This window comes from Dipteris shenzhenensis, chromosome 4 (genome assembly GCF_047967505.1).
Source record: "Dipteris shenzhenensis isolate YYH24624 ecotype China chromosome 4, Dip_SZ_1.0, whole genome shotgun sequence".
In the NCBI taxonomy this organism is placed as follows: Eukaryota; Viridiplantae; Streptophyta; class Polypodiopsida; order Gleicheniales; family Dipteridaceae; genus Dipteris; species Dipteris shenzhenensis.
The window spans coordinates 10,650,167-10,676,515 of NC_141599.1; the positions used below are offsets into that span (position 1 = coordinate 10,650,167).

Consider the following 26,349-nt stretch of genomic DNA (forward strand, 5'->3'; position numbering starts at 1 on the left):
ATCAGGAGCCTGGATTGAGTGAGTAGAGATAGGAGCTTGTCGACCCATTTGGGGTCGGCCTTCTACAGACATCAGGTCGGTCGGCCAGATCTGAAGGGAGTCCTGGGGTTTTGGCTGGAGCCCTCATGGGCGTGCAGCAAGGAGAGAGAGTACAAAAGTTGGAGCAGATCTCGGTGCTCAGTGATTGCAACCTCTTGCCTGTAGGTAGGTCAGCCGTACACGTGGAGTATTTTGTGGGTCCCTTTTGTGACAGTTGTTCTAAGCCATGTCCATGTTTTGTGGAGCATGGTAAATGACAAATTTGAGGAAGATCAACAAAGAGACATAAACATTTCTGATGATTTTCTTAAACTTCAAAGGCAGATTTAAACTTGTGTACTTGCATTCCTTAGTTGCTAGGACTGAAGCGTTCATAAAAACTGGCAGTTGAAGCATTAAAACAATAGCAAAATACTTAACACAGCAGACAGCTTGAGACCACCTAAAACACAACTTTCGTGAAGAAAATCTTGTAATTCCAAAAGTTCTGACATACGACTTCTATATGACCACTTAACAAGCGAACTGGATAGAAAATGGAAGTGAACATTAAGTGGCTGTCTCTATGAAGACCAAAGTAAAAGAGCACCCTCAAACATCTCTACCTACTCCCATGCAAATATCCAAGAGTTACACAGCAAATATTACAAACTCCCAAAACCTTTGGAAATGCTCATATTAACAGTAAGGTTATTAAAACTTCTTACATGCATCCCTGCTCCACATGCCAGAAAACAAATTTCATGAGGACTGCAAAGTGGTCAATTAATGGATGCAGCAATGCTTTTGACACTAAATCTTGTTATCAAGAACAATGCGTTTCAACTTTACCAACATCATAACCTCCACGCAATTATAAATCTAAAAAAGACGTGGTAGTAGATGGTATTTGTGAGCACATTGTTCTGTAGAACTGAGAGGCCAACGGCCATTTAAGAAATGAATTGAAAACCATCCGCCGATCCTGTTATTTTTCAATGGCCATATAAAAGCTTACAACACACTCTTAAGAGCATTAAGAAACTATGCCAAAGTACTGTACTCATGATAAGACCTGAAGTTGTACTAAAAGCCATGACAAAAGCTCCTTGATACAGGCACATTGCCAAATCTATTCTTGTACCCAAATCTTGACAGTCTTATCATTCTCCAGAGCACCAGATGCTATCTTATTTTCGATTGGGTGACATGAGACCGACAACACTGTGTCAGTGTGACCCTCTAGCTTTTGGATGATGTTTCTAGACTGAAGATCCCAGAGATATATGCAGCAATCCTCTGAACCACTGACTATGTACTTCCCATTTGTCACAGAGAACGTAGAAAATAGACAGTACTTTCTATTTACGTGTCCTGTGTATATCTTCAAAAACTTCCCAGTGTTGTAATTCCATAGTCGCTGCACACAAACCAAAGACAAATCCATCAGCTCTAGCTCTGTACCTCCATCCCAAGGAGCATTAAAAGCTCAAAAAAAAAACTGGAAAAGAAACAACTTCATTGACGAGCACTCAATCACTGAAGCAGAGGTTAAATACCAACGCATTTGTGCCTGGCTTCCATATTTAGTTCAATCTTAATATTACATCTCCCCAGTCCCCTTGGTATAAATTCCAGGTGCAAAGATACAAAAGCCTCAGAAGAATCTGCCAGAGCCCCACACTTTACCAGCTAAAACAACTGAAAAAGTAAACCAGCTCTGGCCCATGTCGCCTTAGTTATGTTGACAAAACTTTAAATGTATTACTTGTTGAAAAGGTTACGATTAGGTGGAGGCCCAGCTGGGCTTTCCTTTCTGGCCCTTTTAACGCACAAAGTGCTGCTTGGCCTACCCCTTGAAGTAAGCATCCAGCGCTTGTGTGAGGTATCTACATGACGCTTTACACCATTTTCAGTTATTTTTTAGATAAAAATTGCCATTTCTGAGAGTTGGTGCAGCAAAAGGAAGCCCCAAGCTCCCATGTATATTTGCAGCGTCGAAGCTCCTCAACATCACACAATTCACTTTCCCTAAAAGCACTTGGGGTAAAGCAATCGCAATCTATTTGTAGAAAAGAGGTAGGTGGAGATTTTAAGAAGGGGATAGAACTAGCCAGAGGGAGAGAGCGGTGCCCATGTACTGGAGACAAGAACTGTAAGGGTGTGTTGAGTATGGCCAAGCATGTGGAGGAGAAGCCAATGGGGTTTGAGTATGTGGATTAGGGGATGAGAACCCCGGTCTATGTTTTTGTATAAGTACACACATTTGGCACGTGTGTGTGTGGAATGAGGTCCAATAGTTCTTGGTCTCTCTTGCTCTCTCAACCAGATTTCTTCTTATGAGCATCCTTCTTTGGGCTTTTACCATCATAGCATCTCTCTTTTGCACTCCCAAAGCCAGAGGATCATGGGAGTCTGTTATGTACAGGGGACTCTGTTTATCTGCTGAGCATCATGGAAATTTGTGAGAAGGGGCTCTGTTTCTTCACGCCTTACTGCCAGAAACTGGCTATTTATGCTGCTGAAGCCACGGTTTTTTGCTGGACATCTTCAACGTTTCAGGAGGAGCTCGTCATATAAATGCCATTGCCGTTCGTCAGTCCTCAAAAGGGTGGCGAAATGCATAGAAAGTGGGCTGGGCGAGACGCCTTTTATATGCAGCCTGAACCCCCTCCTGGTCTGCCACTAGGGCTGGGCAAACAACCCGACCAGCCCAGCCAACCAGCGAGCTCGCTGGTCGGCCAATTCAGGCTGGATGGGTCGGCCAAATGTGGGCCTTTCCAGCCCCTTTATAGAGAGGCTTTTCCCCCCCATTTCAGCATCCAGCTAGCAGCCTCCAGCAGCCCCTTTCAGCCATCCAATGGGCGAGGTTTGGGTGTCCTATTTCCGCAGCATTGCTCCATCTCCCGCATGTCCTAGTTAGGGGAGTGATCTCAGTGCAGTATGCCGATTTGGCAATCATGTATAGATAAAGCAGTATACTATAGTTAGGTAGATATCTGTTGTATTTTATGCTTCACTTCTTCCGTGTATGATTCATCTAATTTCCACAGAGCTAGTCCCCGCATGTTACAATGAGTGAGCTGACAGCTATGGAGGATGGAAGATGAGAGTGTGAGAGAGTATAAACCACGAACAAAACTTCTACTACTTTATTTACACGGAGAAAAGCTCATATATAGGCTTAATGTACAAAGCTACACATCTCTAGATCCACAATTATCTCCACCTTCCCATGAATATCTGAATTAGCACGAATTCCTCCACCCACCCATGAATCTCTCAATTAGCATGAATCCCTCCACCATCCTTATGAATCTGTGAATCAGCCTATTATTGGACCTGCAAGCAAGGCTGTGACCAGTAGCAACAGTGTGCGCAGAATCCAGAACCAGTTTGGAGTAAAGCTGCTGGTTGGATCAGCCAAAATGACCTTTCCAGCCCCTTTATAAAGAGGGTCCCCCTGCCCCCCCAACCCTTTCAGCATCCAGCTAGCAGCCTCCAGCAGCCCCTTTCAGCCATCCCATGGGCGAGGTTTGTGTTAGAAATCAACCAACAGAGGGTACGCACAGCCGAAGACTGATAGAATAGCGCAGGAGCTCACACAGTAATAAAGAAACCACCAAAATAATATATTTCCGTCCAAAGCCATGGACACACTACAAAAGAGATAGATCCAGAGTCCCACCACCGGTGTGGTCCTCTGATCTTACCACAAGGTCCTCCTCCTATCTGCTGTCCATCTCTAGACTCTAAAACCACATGCTCCACCTTGAGCGTCTGTAGACTCTGTCCAGAATGATCCTCTCCACCTTGTTGTCTGGAAACCAGCCTAGGTGGGAAGCACTCACTAGCTTAGTCTGCAGTTCTCTTTAGGTCTCCTTCACCTCCTGGGAATAGGCCCAAGGAAGCCCAAACTTCTACTCCTGTTTGCTGTAGATCTGCTGCTCCAAATGATGTCAAATGAGGGCCTGGAGGCCCTCCTTCTATAGCCCCCAAGGGCTGCTGACAAAAACCGACCAGGCAGACCTAATCTGGCCGACCAGGTCTGCCAGATTAGGTCCATCTCTAGACTCAAACCCACGTGCTCCACCTTGAGCGTCTGTAGACTTTCTGTCCAGAATGATCCTCTCCACCTTGTTGTCTGGAAACCAGCCTAGGTGGGAAGCACTCACTAGCTTAGTCTGCAGTTCTCTTTAGGTCTCCTTCACCTCCTGAAAATAGGCTCAAGGAAGCCCAAACTTCTACTCCTGTCTGCTGTAGATCTGCTGCTCCAAATGATGTCAAATGAGGGCCTGGAGACCCTCCTTCTATAGCCCCCAAGGGCTGCTGACAAAAACCGATCAGGCAGACCTAAACCGGCCGACCAGGTCTGCCATAAATGCCCCTTTGGGGCTCTCTTTTGCAGGGCCTTTTGGCCCACACTTCGAGGCAGGGGTACAGCCCCTATGCAGGCCTGCCTGGCTGTCATGTGTGGGCTATAAATATGCCACCCCAGGGTCAGTCCCTTGCAGCCCTCCTTGCTGCTGCTCCTGCCCACCTAGGTGGGTGCCCACTCTCCAGCCCAAAATCTGCTACACATCTGCGATTATCCATCCTGCACATCCCGCCATAATTGCACCTCTGCCAGGCCCTTCTCCAGCGCCATACAGAGCCATACACCCTGCAGTTACTAGGCTGCATATATTCTTGTTTATGCCTCTTTATGGCTGAGTGCTTTTGAGCCTTGGATCAGCCAGTTTATTTGGAGACCTGATTGGTCTGGACAACACTATATTTTTTTGTCTTGCACAAGAGAGACAGGGGTGAAAAAAATCTCTCGACTCAAAGCCACAAATGGTATCATCACAGAAAAAGACATGGAGGAGTTTGAAGAAATAGTCTCAAGGCTTAATAGCAAAGATGCTAATAGGGGGAGGAGATGAAACCAAAGAAATACTGAGAGTATATTCATCCACTAAATGTGGGAAAACTGAGCTCAAGGTGAGCACAAAACATCCCTCAAATCTAAGATAAACCCTACTTCCACAGCATTGCTCCATCTCCCGCATGTCGTAGTTAGGGGAGTGGTCTCAGCGCAGTTTTGTATGCCGATTTGGCTATCATGTATAAATAAAGCAGTGTACGGTAGTTAGGTGAATCTCTGGTGTCTTTTATGCTTGATTTCTTCCGTGCATGACTCATCTAATTTCCGCACAGCTAGTCCCTGCATGTTACAATGAGTGAGCCGATAGCTATGGAGGATGGAAGATGAGAGTGTAAGAGAGTATACACCACAAACAAAACTTCTACTACTTTATTTACATAGAGAGAGACTCATATATAGGCTAAATGTACAAAGCTACACATCTATAGATCCACAATTATCTCCACCTTCCCATGAATATCTGAATTAGCACGAATTCCTCCACCATCCCATGAATCTCTCAATTAGCATGAATCCCTCCACCATCCTATGAATCTCTCAATCGGCCTATTATTGGACCAGCAAGCAAGGCTGCGACCAGCAGCAACAGTCTGTGCAGAATCCAGAACCAGTTTGGAGAAGAACTGCTGGTTGGGGCAGAGGAGGAACTAGGCACAATCATCAGGGCTGCCATGCTGCAGCTAGGGGGCCCTTTGGGCCAGATAAAGTCTACAAGACTGTTGGCAGACTGTCTACATGCTGGTCGGGAATTTCAGAGGGCTTCCAAGACCTATAAAAGGGCCCCCAGCCCCTACTGGGGCCCATTCTATTCTACAAGGTCTCTATTCTGGGCTAACTACCAGGGCAGCAGAGAGAACAAGGATCACCCTGTAGATGATCTGCACAGTCTGCAGATAACCTACAGGTGAAAAGCAGTACCCTGCAATTAGGGCTTACAGGTTATCAGGTTGGCTGCAGGTCCAGAACTGCAAACAGATCTGAAGTTTGTGGATCACTCATCTACAGGTCTTCATCAGGAAGAGCAGCAGCAGCGAGTGTCCACGTAGCACCACTACCTGAAGCTCTAGGAGAGCATACAGGCTGAGAATGTTTTGAAAGTGCCACAAGAAGGTAGGAGAACAGTCCTAGAGTCGCAGGGATCCATCTCTAGGCTGCACCCTACTACTAGATATTGGCACAGGCGTGTGACATTCCCTCCTGCTTAAATTCTGGATGATGATAACTGTTGAGGGACTAAATGAATCTGCCAAGCGAACGTGATCTTGATAACCACAAACTGCTGCTCGAAACTTGATTGTCCTCCCAATGAGCTGGGGAATAACAGTCTGGCACTGGGACTGATCTGGTACCGCTCCAAGAGGCTGAGGAACAAATGCTCCACTATGATAACACGGCGGCTCAATAAAAACTCCTGAGAATCAGTATTGCCGCGAAGACTGGAAACCGAAGTATTGAGACTAGTCATCCCACCAGGCTACTACTGCGAACTCCTGATCCTCGAGTGGTATGGCACTCTGATAAGCTCCTAGAAATATGAACTGCATGCTAACCTCGTGAACTGACTGGGCTGCTGATGTGGAGGCACTGCACTCTGTAAGGAAAATGGGATCAAACTGGCTACTAACTGTTGGCATGCACTCTCCCCACTGTGGAAGATCCACTGACATAGAAATGCTGGTGCCACATCAGGAACTGCTGGGGTGATGATAAAGCCACTGAATCTAGGCAACCAAAACTAAAAATCAGGTAACTCCAGAAATTAGAATACTCACATGCACTCCTGGAAACTGTGATACTGTTGTCTGCATGAATGTGGAGAGGGAAAGCTGGAATACACCTGCCTCCTTTGCAAGTGTGATACCAGCTGACGGTGCCACCCTCCTAAAATCTGGAGCTGTGTATATAAATGTCTCCCGAAAAACCTGAGTGATGCCAGGAGCTGTTAAAACTGTAGATGTCTCTTTAAGAGACTCTGAGAGAGATGAAACTGTGGATGTCTCCCAAAGCAGCTGAGAGGCATCTGGCACTGCAGAGCACCCCTGTTGGAATGGTCACCTCCCCATCTATAAGCCCCCATATGAGGAGAGCATGGGGGAGGTAGACCTGGAGATATTGGGGCTGTCACATGGGCAGCACATGAGCTGCCATGTGGGCAGCTGTCAAAGCAAAAGACAGGCGTACGGCCTGCAACAGGGCCCTGTGAAGGGCGTGCTGATGTCAGCTGATGTACCGACCTGTACAGCCTGCACACGTGGCTGGAGAGAGCCTGGCAGAGGGCAGGAGCACATGGCGCAGCATGGCAGGGCAAGGGCACCTGCAAGAACGGCCTGTTGATGGCGGAACAGTTGTAGCCATCCATCCCTAGAAGGACTCAAGGGTAGGGCCCTATATGGGTTGCCCTTAGGGCCTGGCAGCAGCCCAAGAGAGCCGCCCCAGGTCGGCCAATCAAGGGCTGTCTGGAGGTCGGTTTATAGACTATAAAGTCAGGTAGGGAGGGGCAGTCTGGTCGGCCCATATTCCCCTACCAGGTCAGTTTTTTCCAGCCCCCTTGGGGCCTATATAAAGAGGCCATTGGGCCTCATTCATTCATCACTTGGAGCAGCCCTCAGGACAGCAGACCAGAGCAGCAAAGGGGGAGCCTTAGGCCTACATTCAGGAGGACAAGGTGACCTAGGCAAAGCTGCAGACTGAGCTAGAGTGGCAGCCCATGAAACTGTAAACTCTCGCTCTCATTTCTCTCAGAAATCTTACTCGTAAAGAACAGCAAAGACACTCTCTTTTCTCTCCCTCTCCCCCTCTCTCAACAGAAACACTAGGGCCCAAGACAATCGTCGGGCTGGACCCCCCCCAAAGGTTTTTATTACTTGAGAGAATACTGAGTACATGAGTTCAGCGTAGAAGCTGTACAGACAAATTCAAACGTGAATGAATCATTACATGAACTCTCAAGCTCTCCTTCTTGGCAACAAGCCACTTGTCTTTTTCTACTTTACTTTCCTAATTACATGCCACTAAGGGCAACTCTAAGGCCTTCGAAGCACTTGGTCACGCGAACCGCCTCCTAGACTCTTGTTAGGCTCCTGTAGCGCTTAGGAAAATAACTCTTCCTAGTACCTACAACAGTTAATTAAAGCACACCACCATGGCACCCATTAATTGTTAGCGCTTTGCATGAAAATAACACACTGTGGACTAATTCTGGGCGTCCCCATTGAACACATGTGCACACATAACAAATATAAAAATATATTTATTCTCGGGTCGACTGAAGTCAATGCTCTTGATCATAATTAAGGGCTTTGACCAAGGGTCGAGGCACCTTAATTATAGTCAAGTCTCTCCAACTAAAGTTGGCACAACTCTCCAACCGAAGTTGGCACATCTTGGTTAACCGTAGTTAACCCTCTTGGCGCATGCCAAGTCTCGTTGACCGAAGTCAACATTCTCTGACCGTAGTCAGCTCTGTAGTTCTCTGATTAACCGCACTTAACCCTCTTGGTAATAAACCAAGTCTCCCCGACCGAAGTCAGGTTTACTTGACCAGAGTCAAGTATCTTTGACCGTAGCCAATTTTTTGACCATTAAAAGAACTCTTTGACCATAATTAACACATATGAAAACTCTTTAATTATGATCAAATAAATGGTCAACTGTACTTTGACTTATGATATTTACATTGTGGTGACATGTAGTTAACCCTCTTGACGCATGCCAAGTCTTGTTGACCAAAGTCAACACTCTCTGACCATAGTCAGCTCTATAGTTCTCTGATTAACCGTAGTTAACCCTCTTGGTAATAAACCAAGTCTCCCCGACCGAAGTCAAATTTACTTGACTTCGGTCAGATTTACTTGACCAAAGTCAAGTATCTTTGACCGTAATCAATTCTTTGACCATTAAAAGAACTCTTTGACCATAATTAACACACATGAAAACTCTTTAATTATGATCAAATAAATGATCAACTGTACTTTGACTTGGGATATTTACATTGTGGTGACATCCCCTCGGCTTCTATTCAGTTGACCTCAATTGAAAAGCTTCCTTGTAAACATCCAAAAGCTGTGGATGATCGGATAACATGTCTTCATCCATCCACTTGGCATCTAATGCCGTATAATTCTTGAATTTTACAAGATACCTGTAAAGCTTCTTGCCCTGAGGGCCTTTGCGTACAGTATGGTACACAATCTGCTCTGGCTGAAGAACCTCCTCCAGCTCATCCACTTCTGGTGGATCCTCTGATACTGGCTCTGTAGGCTCTGGTCCCTGGAATTTCTTTAGGAGGCTCGCATGGAATGCATTGTGAATCCTCCAATGCTCTACCAATGCTAATCTGTATGCAACCTCATTTATTCTTTCCATCACCCTGAAAGGGCCATAGTACCTGGGAGATAACTTTGCATACACTTTATGTTTGCCTTTAAACTTGCGGAGCCTAGCTTTCTCAAACTTTAAAAGTACCCAATCCCCTTCCTTGAGATTTAACTGTCTCCTATGCTTGTCTGCAGCTCTTTTATGCTTCTCTTGAGACCTTTCAATTGCTGTCCAGACTTGACTATAAGCTGTCTCGAGGTCTCTCACAAACTGATCAACTACCAATATTTCATCCTTGGTCCTCAAGATAGGTGGCAGAATCACCTTCCCATAAATAACCTCAGCTTTCCCTGTAGAGCTGTGTATTGTATTATTGTAAGCAAACTCTACCAATGGTAGCTACTTTTCCCAGTCTGAACCTTGGTCACCCACATAGCATTTCAGCATATCCAATGCTGTCGAATTCGCTACTTCACTTTGATCATCTGTCTGGGGATATCAAGAAGAAGAAAAATTCAGATTCGTCTCCATGTTATCAAATAAAGCTCTCCAGAATAGACTAGTCATTTTGGGATCTCAATCATTGACAATGGACTTAGGCATACCATGATGCTTAAAGATCTGTGCCATGAAAAGCTTAGCCATATGATCTGCCTTTATGGTTTTGCGAACCGGAATGAAATGAGCTTGCTTGCTGAATCTATCAATGATAGTCCAAACTCCATCATTCCCTGACTTTGATCCTAGCTAATCAAAAATTAAGTCCATTGTAATACTTTCCCACGGTGCCTGAGACTCGGGAAGAGACATAAGTAGGCCAGGTGCCTTCTGTCTATCATACTTCACTTTTTGACACGTAAGACATTTAGTAACAAACTAATGTATATCTTTCCGCATCCCTGGCCAAAAGAAATACCTGCCACGTGCTAGAGTTGTTGCTGTAATTCCTCTATGTCCAACATAGGGAGGTGCATGGCATTCCTCCAAAATCTTTATCCTCATCTCTTGGGTGATGCATAGGCAGTCATCTTTCATTAGATACCCATCTTTCAGGGAATAGCGACTCGTGGACTGCCCCTCTTGCATTTGCTGTAAAATCTCGCCAAAATCTCCATCATTAGCATATTGCTCCCTCATGCCTTCCAGGTCTTGATGATAAGCAGTAGTAAGTAGTCACATTGTTGACCTGGGGTCTTCGGGACAAGGCATCTGCCACTCTATTCCGAATTCCAGGGGTATGGACAATCTGAAAATGATACATTGACAGCATATTTGCCCATTTCATATGCTTCTCTGAAAGTTTTGTCTGAATTAGAAAATATCTCAAACTTTTCTTTCTTTCTTTTTGTGGACAGTAACTAGATGAAGTAACCAGCTGGTTACTCTAGCCAGACTAACTGGCTCTGGTCTGGTTGGCTCTCAACTAGACCTCAACCATCTGTAGTCTAGTTAACCAATTATGGTCTGGTTAACTAAAACTAAGGTTAGTTGGTCACACCTGGTTTGACTAACCAATCTAGTTTGGTTAGACCAACTAACTGAACCTCTAGCCAAGGTTAACTAACCAAAGTTAGTCTAGCCAACTGGTTTGCCACCTCAGCAGTCCAGCTGGCTGCCACAAGTCAATGCCACTTCAGTTGTCTATCGGGCCTGCCACATCAGCACTTGCCACGTGTCAAGTGGCCAGGTCAGGGCCACGTCAACCACCTGCATGCATTGCCACGTCATCACCACATGTGTTGATGCCACGTCACCTGCTGACCTGCCACGTCACATGCTGCCTGGCTAGGCGCCACGTCAGCACAGTGCACTTGTCTGCCACGTCACAAAAGCCATGTCAGCTAAGGTGGCGGGTTTGGTTAGCGTCGGACATCGTCGGAACCTTCTACGTGCAGCGCAGAGAATCGAAGGCAAAGAAGGAAGAAGTTCCCTTCATAGCTCACCTCTGTCGTTGCACTATGACTCGCTGCTTTGCACCTTCTTCACAACAAACGCCTCAGAAGCTCTTCTCTTTTTATTCACCCCACGCTTACCAACCGTCAACGCACACGTCGGAACACTGCTTTGGGGTCTTCAACATAGCGTCACGTGAATAATTCACTTCACGGAGAGGCGTGTCGCTGCGTGGAGATCTTCGTCATCCAACTCTTCATCAGACGCACAGGCCCCTTGTGAAAGCGTATCTACAGCTTCACGACGACTGACTTCAGATTTGAACTCCCAAATCTCTACTTGTGTCACAATAGCTTTGCTGCCCATGCGATGGCTTGCGGTTCTTTTCCCCTTGATTACTCCCACCGTGGAAGGTAGGGAGATCCTTACGCTCTGATACCAATGAAACTGGAACCTCTCGCTCTCATTTCTCTCATAAATCTTACTCGTAAAGAACAGCAAAGACACTCTCTTTTCTCTCCCTCTCTCAACAGAAATACTAGGGCCCAAGACAATCGTCGGGCTATTACTTGAGAGAAAACCGAGTACATGAGTTCAGCATAGAAGCTATACATACAAATTCAAACGTGAATGAATCATTACATGAGCTCTCAAGCTCTCCTTCTTGGCAACAAGCCACTTGTCAATTTCTACTTTACTTTCCTAATTACATGCCACTAAGGGCAACTCTGGAGTCTTCGAAGCACTTGGTCACGCGAACCGCCTCCTAGACTCTTGTTAGGCTCCCGTAGCGCTTAGGAAAATAGCTCTTCCTAGTACTTGCAACAATTAATTAAAGCGCACCACCATGGCACCCATTAATTTTTAGCGCTTTGCATGCAAATAACAAACTGCGAACTAATTCTAGTCACCGTGGGCGTCCCTACTGAACACATGTGCACACATAACAAATATAAAAATATGTTTATTCTCGGGTTGACCGAAGTCAATGCTCTTGATCATAATTAAGGGCTTTGACCAAGGATCGAGGCGCCTTAATTATAGTCAAGTCTCTCCAACCGAAGTTGGCACAACTCTCCAACCGAGGTTGGTACATCTTGGTTAACCGTAGTTAACCCTCTTGGCGCATATGCCAAGTCTCGTTGACCGAAGTCAACACTCTCTGACCGAAGTCAATTCTCTGACCATTAAAAGAACTCTTTGACCATAATTAACACATATGAAAACTCTTTGATTATGATCAAATAAATGGTCAACTGTACTTTGACTTAAGATATTTACATTGTGGTGATAGCCCACCTAGGCTGGCTTCCAGACAGCAAGGTGGAAGGGATCTAGACAAAGAGTCTACATATGCTTGAGGTGGAGCACACGGGCTCAGCGATCTAGAAGTGTCAGGCTTATAGTAGAAGGACCTTTTGGTATTGTATCCTGTCCTACTTTGTGGACGGACGGAAATATAAAGAGTTGCTTCTATATTTGTCTCTGAGCATTGTTTATTTACTAGCTTGCACATCTATGCACATAAGTTAAGAAGTTTGTGATTCCACACCCCACATCACACTGTGTGAGCTCCTGGGCATTACTATCAGTCTTCCGTTGTGCGTACCCGCTGTTGGGTAATATCTAACCACCCCGCCAAAGGAGAAGACCATATTGGATGCTCCCCGAAGGAACAAAGGGGCTGCTGGGCACCCCTCTAATGAATCTACTGAAGGGGATGATGCTTGAAAGGCCTGTGAGATGTCTGGGACTGCAGAGAACACCTCAATTATAATAATTGATTGATATGCCACTCGAAGGAACTAAGAGATGGATGGCATGAACTGAGCCTGGTGCTGCAGAAGGACAAAGACTGATGAGCACACCTCTGATGTCTCAACCAAACTGCTGTCATCACCACGAGAACTGCCGGTGTAGACATTGGTCACTGCCACTGCTGGTGGCTCGCGTCTGATGAAGAGGAAACTGCATGAGGTTAGACCTCCCGCAATGGAGGACACAATGATGGGAAGGTGTTGTCATTCTCTCTGCTGACTAGTACTGCAATTGCTACCTCCCTAAAGAACTGAGGAAGGGGAATTGCAGAGGGAACTTCATTACTATCCTCCCGAACTACCAGGGAATCGTTAACCTACGTACTACTAATAGCTACACTTGCTCCTCCAACTACGAGCGTATTCCCTCCTACACTCGTCCGGCAACCTCTTGAAACGCCCTCTCCTTCTGAGCATCACGACCAACGGGACTGGAAACTGAGCCCACTAGTCCTGAGCACTCATTATGAGAAGGTGAAATGTGAGTCATGCCAACTAAAACTGATGCGGCCAACTGGGCTCCAAGGGTGGAGGAATTGACTGTAACTGATGAAGAGGCTCGATGGGTGGAAGACTCATCACACCTATCCGTTGCATCCCGAGCGTCCCCTTGGGTGGAAGTCCCAAGATGACTAGCTATGGGGAATAAACAACCCCCTCGGGTGGTGGACCCAAGAGGCTCATCTATGGCAACTGCTGATGGGTCTGACCTATCTCCAAGGATGGAAGACCCATCACTCATAGCTGTGAAAACCATATGCTCAAGTTGATCTAGCTGACTAAGCTCTCAGGGTAGAAGACCCAGTGAAACTAGCTGGGCATGATAAAGCTGTTGGACACGTAAAAGACCCATCAAATGTACTCGCATGAGTTGAATGATCCCCTCGGGTGGGGACCCCAAGAGAATAAGCTACTGAAGCTAGATGATCCCCATGGGTGGTAGACCCAAGAAGCTCATCATCTACTTATGCTCACTGAGCTAAGCTGGTCCCAAGGATGGAAGACCCCTAAGAGGTGGCTGTAGAAATGGCTAGTGCTACCACTAGTCCGGGGCAAGGACAAAATACAAAATTAGAAAGTATCCCAGCCATTCTCCCTCCTCTGCTAATTGAGTCCCCATTACTAAGTTTTGCTGCCAAAACTCCCTCCAACCTAATTCAGATCACAAGGACCGTATTGAAAAATGTAAAATGCGGGGACTAGTTGTGCGAAAATTAGATGAATCATAGAAGGAAGAACAAGTATGGTGTCTTTGAGATCTACCTAACTATATTACACTGGTTTATTTATACATGATTGCCAAACCGGCATACAAAACTGCACTGAAACCACTCCCCTAACTACAACATGTGGGCGATGGAGCTATGCTGCGGAAATAGGATACCCAAACAGCGCCCATGGGAGCTAGATGCTAAAATGGGGGCGGGGGGGGAGGGGACCCTGTTTATATATAGGGGCTGGGAAAGGCCTGTTTTGGCCAACCCAACCAGCCTGAACTGGCCTGGTCGGGCTGTTTGCCCAGGTTGAGGCTGCCTATAAAAGGCCCCTCCCCCGGCCCACTTTCTATGCATTTCACTGCCCTTTTGAGGCCCCAATCGTGCCAAATCTGCTGCGTAGGAGCTGCAATTGGCTGACAAGGTACCCAGTTGTCACTGCCACCTAGGCCCTGAAGCAAGTGATGTTAGAAAATACCCAACAGAGGGTACAAACAGCGGAAGATTGATAGTAATGCCCAGGAGCTCACACAGTGTGGTGTGGGTGTGGAATCACAAACTTCTTTACTTATGTGCATAAAATAGATGTGCAGACTCATCAATAGACAATGAACCAGCCAGATAGAGAAACCACCAAAATATATATTTCCGTCCAAAACTATGGACACAATACAAAATAGATAGATCCAGAGTCCCACCAATGGTATGGTCCTCTGATCTAACCACCAGGTCCTTCTCCAATCTGCTGGCTATCTCTAGACTCGAGCCCGCATGCTCCACCTCGAGCGTCTGTAGACTTTCCGTCCAGTGTGTTCTTCTCCACCTCACTGCCTGTGAATCAGCCTAGGTGGGCAGCCCCTGCCAAGCTATGTCTGCAGCACACAGGTCCCCTTGGTCCTCCTGAATGTAGGCCCCAAGATAACTGTTCCACTGCTCCAACCTGCTTGTGAATGCATGCTCCAAAAGATGATGATCTCAGCACCTTGCTGCCCTAGAAGACAGCCAAGGTCCAGCCCCTTCCTGGCTACGTCTGCAGCCCTTCAAGCACCCTCTCACCTCCTGGATATAGGTCCAGAGGGTGGCTTCCTGCTGCTCCTTTCTGCCTCCTGGAATGCTGGCTGCTGGATGATTTGTGAGGCATCAAGCCTCTCCTTTTATAGGCCCTAAGGCCTGCTGTAGAAAACCGACCAGCCAGCTTCATACTGGCCGACCAGTCTGCTGCTGGTCCAGCCCTTTAAGGGCTCACAAAACTAGGCCTTTATGGCCCACACTTTTAGGGCTTTTGGCCCTCCAATCTAGGCAAGGGCCCAGCCCCTAGGTCAGCCCTATATAAGGCCTGGTTGGCTGCCTCAAAGCAGCCACGTGGCACTGCACCACTGGCCCAGGCCATATGCACCCTATTGCAGCGTTCCTGCAGGCTCCAGCCTGCCCTGTTTGCAGCGCCATGATTGTGCCTCTCTGCTGCAGCATCCTTGCCTCCTGCCAGGTCTATACCAGCCCCGTACAACCACATATGCATCCCATACCTTCTCCGTACTAAAGCGCCGTCTGTCCTTGCTGGAAATCCCTGCGCAATCAGGCTGCTGCAGGTCCCTGATGTCCACATGTCTCTTCTCTGGGCATCTTCTACCCTAGGTCTCCCTCCCCCACGCTCTCCTCATTTGGGGGCTTACAAATGGGGAGGTGACCTTTCCAACACCCCCTCTCACAGACACATCTCGGCCCAATGCCAACACGTCGATGAAGATGCTCCAGTAACTCCCTGGTCGTAGTCCTCTGGAACCTTTCGGTGTCGAAATCTTTTCCTGGCTTTTCATCCAGTGGCTCCTGCTCCACCAGGTCCGGTTCCGCTTCCGCACACCATCCTGGTACATAGGTCCATCTCTGGTAGCACCTCCTTGCACCACCTCCTTCAGTCACGTTCCTGCCTTCGAACTCGAGCAACCCAGCCTCTACGATCTTCCAATTGTGCCCCTCATAATGAGTGAACAACCTGGAGTCTTCCAGGCACCATGCTCTGAGGGTCTATTTCAACCCGTCCTTCCTTTGGAAAGGTCTGCAACAAAAGTACATCTCCAGATAACCTAGACCGCGAACTTTAAACGCACCTGACTGAACCTAAGTCACCCTCCTTCTCGCAAGGACACAATCCTCCAGTCGTAGAAGTCGATTCCCAAGAGCTTCTGAATCAGGGTCGTCCTTCAACAAGGTCCCTACCTTCAGGTTCCCACACCTGTGAGCCTCCTACTTGGGCTCTGATACCATGTTAGAAATCAAGAGGGAATGAATCACGCAAACCTCCACCCAAGATCTCTGTCATCCTACTTCAACATGTATCCACTTGCTTGGTACTATTTCTTTTTGTTTTTCAATAGTATGCTTATTAAGAAATGAAATGTTTTCCTACTGTTCAGTTACGGACAATGGGGACTAGGTCTAGCATTTGAGGGTGGACCCTCTTGCTTGGGGTTATGGGCATTAGTGATCCACAAGAGTGATGGCCTCTCTTTGAGAGGGACATCTGGAAACCACACCCCACCTGAGTACCCAAACATGGGACCAATCAAATGCACAGATTGCAAACCAACCTAGGAACCATTCAAGAGAATGTTCCCTGAGCTTTGGGTGTGGGCCTGGCAGCATGCCAAGAGTGATGGAGATACAAGATAAGACAACAAACAAATAAGCTCAGTATGGCTCAATTATGACCTCAGAGTACGTCAATAGATAGTCTAAGCTGTTAGGAACCCGTGGGTGCGATCAGAATTGAATTCTGACAACTTTGAAATTTTAGGGTTTTTGGGAGTGACACGTGGCAAACTGCCACATGGAATCTGAGCTAGCAGGTCAGTCCACCTGTCCCACACATGTGGTAGCATGCATGGCAAGTGGCAGGGCATGCAGGCCAAGTGTTTGGCCCCAAATCTGGTAGATTTGGGACACGTTGTGGGCTGTCCTCTTTGGGACTACAGCCCACCAAAAATCTGGGACAAGTGTCTACCTTCCACTCTAGGCCTTGGGGGGCGGGGGGGCTGAGCCTATAAAAGAAGGCCTCTCCCCTTCATTCCTCACATGAAAATTTCGTCACTTTTCTTCTCCCTCCTTTTGGATGATGCCACAGAACCTCTCCAGCTCCTTGGGTGCAGCCAGCTTCTCCCCACGCCATTCTCTCACCTCAGCAGCACTTTCTCTCTCTACAACAGCACATGCTCTCTCTACAGTTCCAGCCCCTCCTCCTCAGAAATCTGCCACCTCTCAGCTCTTTTGGAACAGCAGCAACATCCTCTCTCCTTCTCCTAGCCTGGAGCAGCCACAGCCCCTTTCTCTCTCCTGCTGCAGTCTTTCTCTCTCTACTGCAAAATTTCTCTCTCTACTATTCCAGCCCATTTCCCTTGCAAAAATCTGCCTTTCTGTGCACCTCTGGAACAGCAGCAGCTCCTCTCTTACATCCCCTCCCTTGGACTCTCAACACTCTCCCCTCTTCATATTTTGTCACACCTATTACTTTGAGTTCTACCTAAAGTTTGAAGGTCAATCTAACACTGATATTTCAAGCTATTTTCTAAAGTTTTAAATAAATTGACCATACTTCTTACGTAGAATGAGTTTTCTTAGAGTTTTTAAGTCTAGAATCTAAGGATAACTATAACACATATGTTTATATTTCCTTGGAGCTTTCTCTCTCTAGCCTACGGGCTGTTTTTCTAAGCTGTTCTTATTCCAGCTCCATTTCCACACTCTCCTCACCCAAGGTAGCTTCAGAGGCATCAAGGACTTCATCTACAAAAGGGATCAAGTCACGAAGGGAGCCTGTATTGTCAAGTTTATCTCATTTACAGCACTATTTCATGTTGTTTCTACTATCTTTCTAGAAACTAGTGCTTGCCTCTAATGTTGGATGTAAGTGGTGATTGTTGCAGGCTTCTTCCTTGTGGATTGGGCAAGCCAAGAGTTGAAACCTGAGCTTGGAGTCCTCCTTTTTGTTGTCTACCCTACACATATGCTCTTGAGTCTTGTATCTAGGTCCTAGGTTTTCACTGAGTTCATCAGTTTGGAAGGTGCATTGCACCTTGGTCTTGTATCTCCATTTTCAAGAATAAAGTGAGCCTGGATAAGGGGGGGGGGGCCGTCTTGGCCCCTCAATCATATTGCATTTTCCAATGATGTCACTTTGTGTTTAAGCTGTATAAGTCTTAATTCCAGCTTAATTGCAAACTCTTAAGTTCAAGTATATGTGTTTGGCAACTCGCAATCATCTCATTCAAATGCCTCTGCAAAATCCGTTGTCTGAATTGATAGAAAGCACCGAGTAGTTTACAATCTCTCCACTCTTACACACACTCAACTCAGATAGATGGTCACAGATGCAACAAACACTCTCTCAGAAATAAATATGGATGGAGAGAGAAAGAGAGTATATTCATCCACCAGATGGTGGGCAGAAAAATAGCTCCAAAGGAGCAGTATAAAACACAGCAAAGTGCTAGAGAATATTGATGGACTCTCTCTCTCATCAACTGATCCAGTGCAAGACTGAAAGCCCCTCTCCAAGGCTGTGTTCAGCACTCAGATCTGGAGCAGTTGGTGAGAGAGAGAGTCCATCAATATTCTCCAGCACTTTGCTGTGTTTTGTACTGCTCCCTTGGAGCTATTTTTCTGCCCACCATCTGGTGGATGAATTTACGCTCTTTGTCTCTCCGTCCATATTTATTTCTGAGAGAGTGTTTGTTGCATCTGTGATCATCTATCTGAGTTGAGTGTGTGTAAGAGTCGGAGAGATCTTGGGTGGAGGTTTGAGTGATTCATTCCCTCTTGATTTCTCACAAGTGACACTCATCTCCATTTTTTAAATTTGGTATCAATAGAGAAGCGGCTTGAACAGGTGTCAAACCTCTGAGGTGACGTCTCCAACAGGGGTAGAACATCAATGTTGCTGCTGAAGCTCGGTGTAGACCGAGGCAATAGCTCACAATAGCAAATGAAGCTGTTAGAGCAAGGCAGCAGCTCAAAGAAGCAAATGATTGGCTGTAGAAGCAATGTAGCAGCTAACGACAAGCTCTAGAAGCAACGTAGCAGCTTACAGCTGCAGACGGCAAGCTGTAGAAGCAATGTAGCAGCTCAGTTGACAACACCGAGCTGTAGACAGCAAGGCAGCAGCTTACAGCTTCGAAATATGCGCTGCTGCAGCTGATATCACATGTAGAGGCTACTATCTCACTGGTGGAGCAGTGATGCAGCTGAGTAGATCAGAAGTCAGCTACTGTAGCACAATGTTGAGGTGGTGGCAGAGGCAGCAAACGAGATGATCTCAGGCATTTGTGGAGCATGGGCAGTGATTGATGCAGTAGATGAGGCAGCTCACAAATGATGAGATAAGCTCAAGGAGAGCTGTATTGGACATTGTTGCAGGGTAAAGGTGGTTCTGATACCAAATGTAAAAAATTGAGATGAGATGAGTGCTCCGTGAACTTATGCTGAAAGTAAAAGAGTAAAAACCACGAGCACAACTTCTACTCATTATTCCAAGGGAGCGAACCTCATACATCAGCTGAAGGTAAAAAGTTAGGCATCTGTAGATCCACAATTATCTCCAACTTCCCATGAATCTCTCAATCAGCTGATCATCTAACTCTTTAGCATTGATCGCATCACTTGGAGACATGGTGCCCCTTAATCACATAGATGACTAGGGACATTTCCAACAAGAACAAAGCCCTTGCTGCCAACAAGGTCATCCTTTGGAAATAAAACGACTAACAAGGGAGAGGCAAAGGAGGGAAGAAACGTACAAGAAAAAGGCCCCATACAAGCCCGAAGTGGGAGCCAGTCACAGCTTCCCCAAAAACGCACCAAAATTATCAATAAACTGCTCGCATATCTGCTCTTGTAGCCTTGATGATGCACCTATACGGTCTGATTTCGTGCTTTAACTTTCAAGCAAAGAGCTCATGACCCTGTCAGCATTCTCCAACCATATTGGGTAGCTGTGAGAGTATGTCAACGTCCATGACCATCCTACAAACTCACATAAATGTGGAATTGCCTTGGATACAACCACATAGACAAAATGAGCTTTGAAAGTAACAGGGAAAACACACTTGAGAAATGGAAAGGGGAGGTGGAATCTTGGCCTCAGAAGGAGAGCACGGAAGAAGTGGGCTGAAGCATAAGAGAGGAAGGAAGAATGCAAGGGGCTTAGACTAAGAGAGGGAAATTTTCTTTTGATACGCATTCTTCGTCTTGTGGAAGAGAGTAGAGAGAGAGGACATGAGAAACAAAGTGTGAAAACACCCGCTATGTTTTTCATGTCATATAAAAACCCGAGACAAAGGCAAGGGTAAGAATGTAAAATCATATAAAAGAAAGATGTGTGCATGCATATGAGGCTTGGTGTTTCTTTGCAGCTGCCCACTACCAAAGGCATTAACAGCTCACTAAATTGTTCATAAGACTAGACCATATGCAATCAAATTAGATTACAAAATGACAGCGCAATATACCTGATTAGTTACGAGTTTACTGCATCATTGATGTCAAAATGGCTTCCACTTAGTAACCCCTCCTTTACTCACACAATCGCTTGCAACTCTCAATCCCTTTGGAGCTAACCCATCCATCATGGATATCAAAATGTTAATTCCTAATTCCTCTTTCAAAAAAGCCAATAACCTCTCCCATCAGCATCAGAGTCATTACATGAAAGTGCTTACTGTTTCGCACAAAATTTATTAGCTTTAAGCAAACTTAGCATTCACAACAAATATACCCGGATGACTCCACGAACATTCCCAAACTCATCCTCTAAAACACAACATAGTGCAGTTTCAATCTCACAATAGTCACTCATAAGATTGAAAACCATAAACTAGGGACTAGCTACTATGACATCCCCACTGACGTCATCAGCACCCAACAGTGGGTGCAGACCATAGTATAAAAGATCCTTCAGAGCTGTGTTTTGCATCTGTAAGTGAATTGCATTTATAGTGCTCTCTCCCAATTGAGCATCTAATGTTTGAACCTTTACCCTGTAATTCTTGATTTTTCTTCTCTATGCCATCATATGCAGACATTTAAACACTTGTAGCTTGCATGGATGATACCAAATGTTGATTCCAAGCCTCCAACATTGCGATCCTTTTGTCTCTTTCATTAAGCAAAGATTGATATCTATTGGCTGTGAAGGCTACTTGCTCCATGACCAATCAACCTTCGACAATATCCTAACAAACATATATTGCTTTAAGCAAACATAGCATTCACAACAAATCCTGCAGCCAACACCCTGTCAACTTGGACTGATCTAAGCCTTGATGTTAGAACACATATAACCAATCCCCGCAATGCATCCTCAAGACAAACTCAATAGTAAGAATGCACAATCAATTGATTTGACCAAATAGAAGAAAGAAGAATGCACATGTATGAGGCTTGGTGTTTCTTTGTAACTGCCCGCTACCATGGGCATTAGATATCTGGAAATAGTCAATTTTCCTGACTGCAGATATCGCAATGGCTTTCACATGTGAATCCCTCCTTTACTGACATGAAATCACTTGCAGCTCTCACTCCCTACCATATCGATCATGGGTAACCCAAGGTTCACTGTTGAGACCTCTTTCAAACAAGCCACTAAGCTCTCGTTTTCATCACTCTAACATTGTTTTGCATCCTTATTCCTTCAAGCAGCCTCCGCATTCACAGTAAATCCTACCCTAGTGTCGAGGTAGTTTGAAGATGCAATTACTTCATCAATAGAGCGCACTTTAACAGAATAGAGGTCTGAACTAAGACCATTATAACATATTTGATCAACTAAAGCCATCCTTAAGTACCAAAATTACTTGTGGAATGTTTTGTCAATATTGGTCAAATGCACCTTTGACATTTGGTTTATTCTAGCTGGATTACCGAAAAACGGGGTTAGAAATAAATTTGTAAGACTAATATATATCTGGTGTTATCAATTTAGAACTCTTAGTCAAATGATGATAGAAAAGAAAGAAAAGAAAAAGAGAAAGAGGGCATGAGGAAACTCGCACTTCATAAATCATGCATATGTCGAGGAATAACCCACACAAACACTTTTTGTGTAACCAACAACAATTAACCATTCTTACCTCCATAAGGGCAAGAAGGCATAGAACAACCCAACGCTCAATACATGAAGCATAGGATAGGAATTGAACCCACCCATTAGATACAAAGAAGGCGGGAGCGGGGGGGGGGGGAGAGGTCTCGAGTGGCCTGAAAAAAAACTAAGAAACAGGAAAGAAAACCACTAGGTGACGAAGCTATTGTTGTGTTCTCTTAGTCCCACAACAAAGCTGCCACCTAGCTTTCAGACTATGTGGCCTCTTGTAGGCATGCTCAGAATTTCTTTAAACAACACGTGGTTTCAAAAAAAAAATTGTGCATGTAGGGATTGATAGTAAATTGTGGTTTAGTACTAAGGGCATGGGAATTGATATAACATCCACATAGAACTGTTTTTCCCATTATGCAATGCAGGTGTTAATCCTATATCAGCTTCCATCGAGGGCATCCAGTTTGTAAGCCCTGATTAAGAGGGATCTTGGAGACCAATATCCTCTAGGATAGAATAGTCTGTTTAAGGTACGGCATCATCAAGACGGAGTCCTGTCAATGGAACATATGGGTTAACAGCCTGGGGTGCACACGCTTTCTCAAAAACCTTCAAAGATCAATTAACAGGTTTCTGCTTGTTTCGAGTATCACTGACACCATAACGGCATGCTTGTTGATAACCTACCATTTATTGCAACCACTACGGGGAGGCACATCACATATAATATATTATGTCTCTTATGGACCATAGACCATTTGTGCGCCCCCCCCAATCTCTCTCTCTCTCTCTCTCTCTCTGGCTTTCATTCTTACCTCTGTAAGCACACAACAAACCATGCTTCAGAATGATTACTTACCAGTGTATCATCCAGTGTACCAGCAAGAATAAACTTCCCATTGGGTGAAAATTTCACAAAAGACACCGGAGGATTCTCATCATCAATCAGTGTCTTGAGGCAGTGTCCTGTGGCGGTGTCCCAGATTCTACAAAGACCATCGTAGCTGCTAGAAACGATCAGTGAGCCATCTCTGTTGAAATGCACTGCTGTCACAGGTTCTGAATGCGCTGGCAAGGTCTTCAAGCATTTCCCCGTTTTTACATCCCAGATTCTGACCGTTTCGTCAAACGAACCTGACACTATCAAGTTGGATTGGGGATTGAAGTTCACACAAAAAACAAAATTTGTATGTCCTTTCAAGGTCTTCACGCAATCTCCGGTCTGGACATCCCATATACGCAAAGTTTTGTCGTCTGAGGCAGAGCATATGTAACGTGAGTCTGAGGACCACGCAAAATCGGATATCCCTTCACTGTGTCCCTCCAGCTCCCTCCGAAAGGCTCCATCTGATGCACTCCATATCCTGACGGTCTTGTCAGCAGAGGAGCTACCTAGCAGTTTCCCATCCTGAGAGAACTTCACGCTGGACACGGCTTTTCTGTGCCCCGTTAAGGTGTGCTTCAATTTGTACGGTACATACTTCTTTTCCTCTTGAGGAGCTTGCATGGTTGAAACTTCCAAGCATCTAAGGTCCCGGACTGCAAATCGTTGCTCCTACCTTATGGCGTAAATGAAATCACAGGCGGAACCTGCACGAAAGGCATACTTTATTTAAAAGCGAAAGAAAAGAATGCTTCTCAGAAGATGGAAGAAACCTGCAAGGTAAGAACAGAGCAGGTAAGGGCTGCAGGAAAGAAGGCAAGCAGGGAAGCCGTCTTGCGGAAAAAGCAGAGAGATTGGGGAAAGAAAGGTGGGAAAGAAGTGAAGGAGGGAGGAAGGAGAGGGAGGATGACCTGCATGAGAAGCTCATTCGCTGTAAGATGAAGATGAAGTTGAAGCTGCTATTTCTGTTTTGATTTTGCTACACACACACACACAGAGACAGACTTCTTGGAAGCCTATTCAAACCCAGAGTTTTCATACCTCTGGTCTAACTATAACTTTTCTTTACCCTACATATCCCCTCCTCAGAAATGGATAAGTTTTCGGCGTCCTAATAGGGCCTCCCCCCGCAGGCCAGTAGGGCTTCGATAGCCCTACTTAGGTTATGTCGTCACTCTCTTAAAGACATCGTTTGGAGGAAGCTCGATATCTTTAGAACCCAAATCTCAATTCCATCCATAGAGTCCCAATACCATGTCAAATGCATCCATCACCCAAATGTGATTAGCAAACTTCCCACCTTCAATGGTTATGTTCATGATGACTCGTGAAGCAAAGTTGCCACCTACGTGTTGCTCCTCCCCATGCAAGTTTGTCAGTTCCTTTGCCTTCAAACATGGCGATCACTTTTCCAGGCACCAGGGCCTCCTCGAAGCCCTTCCCTACTCCATCAAGCCATATCACAATCACATAAGTTTAGCATTGGCATACTGTCCATGATTGCAACCATAGACTACAACAAAAGGATGTAGGTAATAGGCTTGGAACACATATTAATTTCAAGCTTTGTCTAAATTGTAAAGTCCACTTTAAATCACACTTGAAATGATATGTTCTTTGATGTTGTAAGTACTAAGCCCTTCTGGTATACGATACCCTTAATTTTAAACCTAGACTCGGCTTTAAAATACCAAGTGCAATGACATATCCTCGAGTTTTATAAGGCCCTTCCAATTCAAGTCTTTGGAACAATGTCATTAAGAGTAGAATTTATGCAGCCTTATCTTCAACCATATGCAATTTTAACATCTTCCTTCATGACAATCTCTAACAATCCACCATTAAACCTAGGGAACCAGCTAGACTCAAGGACTTATCTACATCAAAACCAACCTTCCATCACTATTTGATTCATGCACCTCCCATGAACCTAAAATTAGATGTAGTTCCTCTAAATGAAATCCTTTAAATGAGTGTGTGGATGCTTTTTAAATGTAATGTATATATTGGTTCTCTCGACTATCTTACTATTGTATTTTTAGATACCTTTTGCTTCATTGCAATTTAACTCAAGCGTGTTTTAGGCCACGAGCATGGCTACTTGTATCATCTACCTTTATTACAACAATCATTCCTTCATATATAGTTGAGATCGACCATTAAAACATGCATCCTTCTTTAAAGTTCCTAAATTTATGTTTGTTGCAACTTTTTTTTTTTTTGACTTCTTATATAAAGAAGCTAGGGTTTCCCACACCAAAATCACCATCAAGAAGCATTTGACATTTCTTTTTTTTGCAAGGGAAAATCAAAATTGTATTCAAACCAAAAAGAGTAAATACAATACAAAGAAAAATGCAATGTCCTATAGAAAGGATGATGTATAATTCAATTCAAAATGGCTATGAGTTGATAAAACAATTTATTTTTCTTCCCAAAGTGCCTGAGAGTCCTTAAAGGTCTTTCACAACCTACCCCTGCAGTAACATTAACCTCTGACCCTTCTTAAAAACAATAGCATTTCTGACTTCCCAAATGTGCATGATGATCACTGCCCTTATTAGCTACCATGCATTGTACAAGACCTCATTTAGCTTACCTTTATCACCCAAAATAGCAGTCCTCCACATAACCCGAATACCATGGAGAGGAAATCTAGCCATTTACGCATCTTGCACCAAAGGCACTTGACTTGAAAACATTCCCAAAATAGATGCAGAATGATTTCTTTCTTATACTTACATAGAGGACATGGAGATTCTGATCTTATAGGCAATTTACAATCAACTATCCTCCAAAGCAAAAAATTGAGTATCATTGATGGAGTCGCACTCCAAACCCTCAACAATCTACATCTCCATCCCACAAGGCTATCCATAGGGGCATATGGCTTCCACAAATCTTAGTCTCAAGGACTACCCATTGAGAAGGTTCCATTTTGAAATCCTTCATTGCATAATTCTGTAGAGGTTTACCAGATGCCATCACAAATCCCAGAAAGGCATCTTTCGTTTTAAAGACACTACTAGTGGGCCAGTCATTTTTAATTCTATTTAAAAGGAGTCTCATTAGTCCATACTTTCTGATAGGCAACTAATAAGCGATCTCAAGTAATTGAATAGAAGCCACCCACATGACTCTAAATCCCATATTTGCCTAAACTTTTTCAGTCCTTTGCGGAACAACTTCTTCAC

General features: G+C 45.1%; 1 protein-coding gene across 2 annotated transcripts; it reads right to left on the reverse strand.

Moving 5' to 3' along the window:
- Positions 1-892: 892 nt before the first annotated feature.
- LOC147902444 (uncharacterized) lies at positions 893-24,512 on the reverse strand. 2 transcript variants are annotated; one of them, XM_087373480.1, is made up of 3 exons: positions 24,456-24,512; positions 23,132-23,862; positions 893-1,438 (listed from the first exon to the last, which is right to left on the reverse strand). In XM_087373480.1, the coding sequence occupies exons 2-3, from the start codon at positions 23,777-23,779 to the stop codon at positions 1,151-1,153; spliced, it is 936 nt and encodes a 311-aa protein (XP_087229606.1). In that variant the 5' UTR covers positions 23,780-23,862; positions 24,456-24,512; the 3' UTR covers positions 893-1,150. The 2 variants fall into 2 exon arrangements, with proteins under 2 accessions (XP_087229606.1, XP_087229605.1); XM_087373479.1 differs by lacking the exon at positions 24,456-24,512 and adding an exon at positions 24,067-24,345.
- Positions 24,513-26,349: the final 1,837 nt, after the last annotated feature.

Bases quoted from the DNA above. Each gene is read 5' to 3' on its own strand.
- LOC147902444 (XM_087373480.1), bottom strand. From the start codon at position 23,779: ATGCAAGCTCCTCAAGAGGAAAAGAAGTATGTACCGTACAAATTGAAG. The intron at 1,439-23,131 runs GTAAGTAATCAT...GTTTGTGTGCAG, and splicing joins GTACACTGGATGATACACTG to CGACTATGGAATTACAACAC.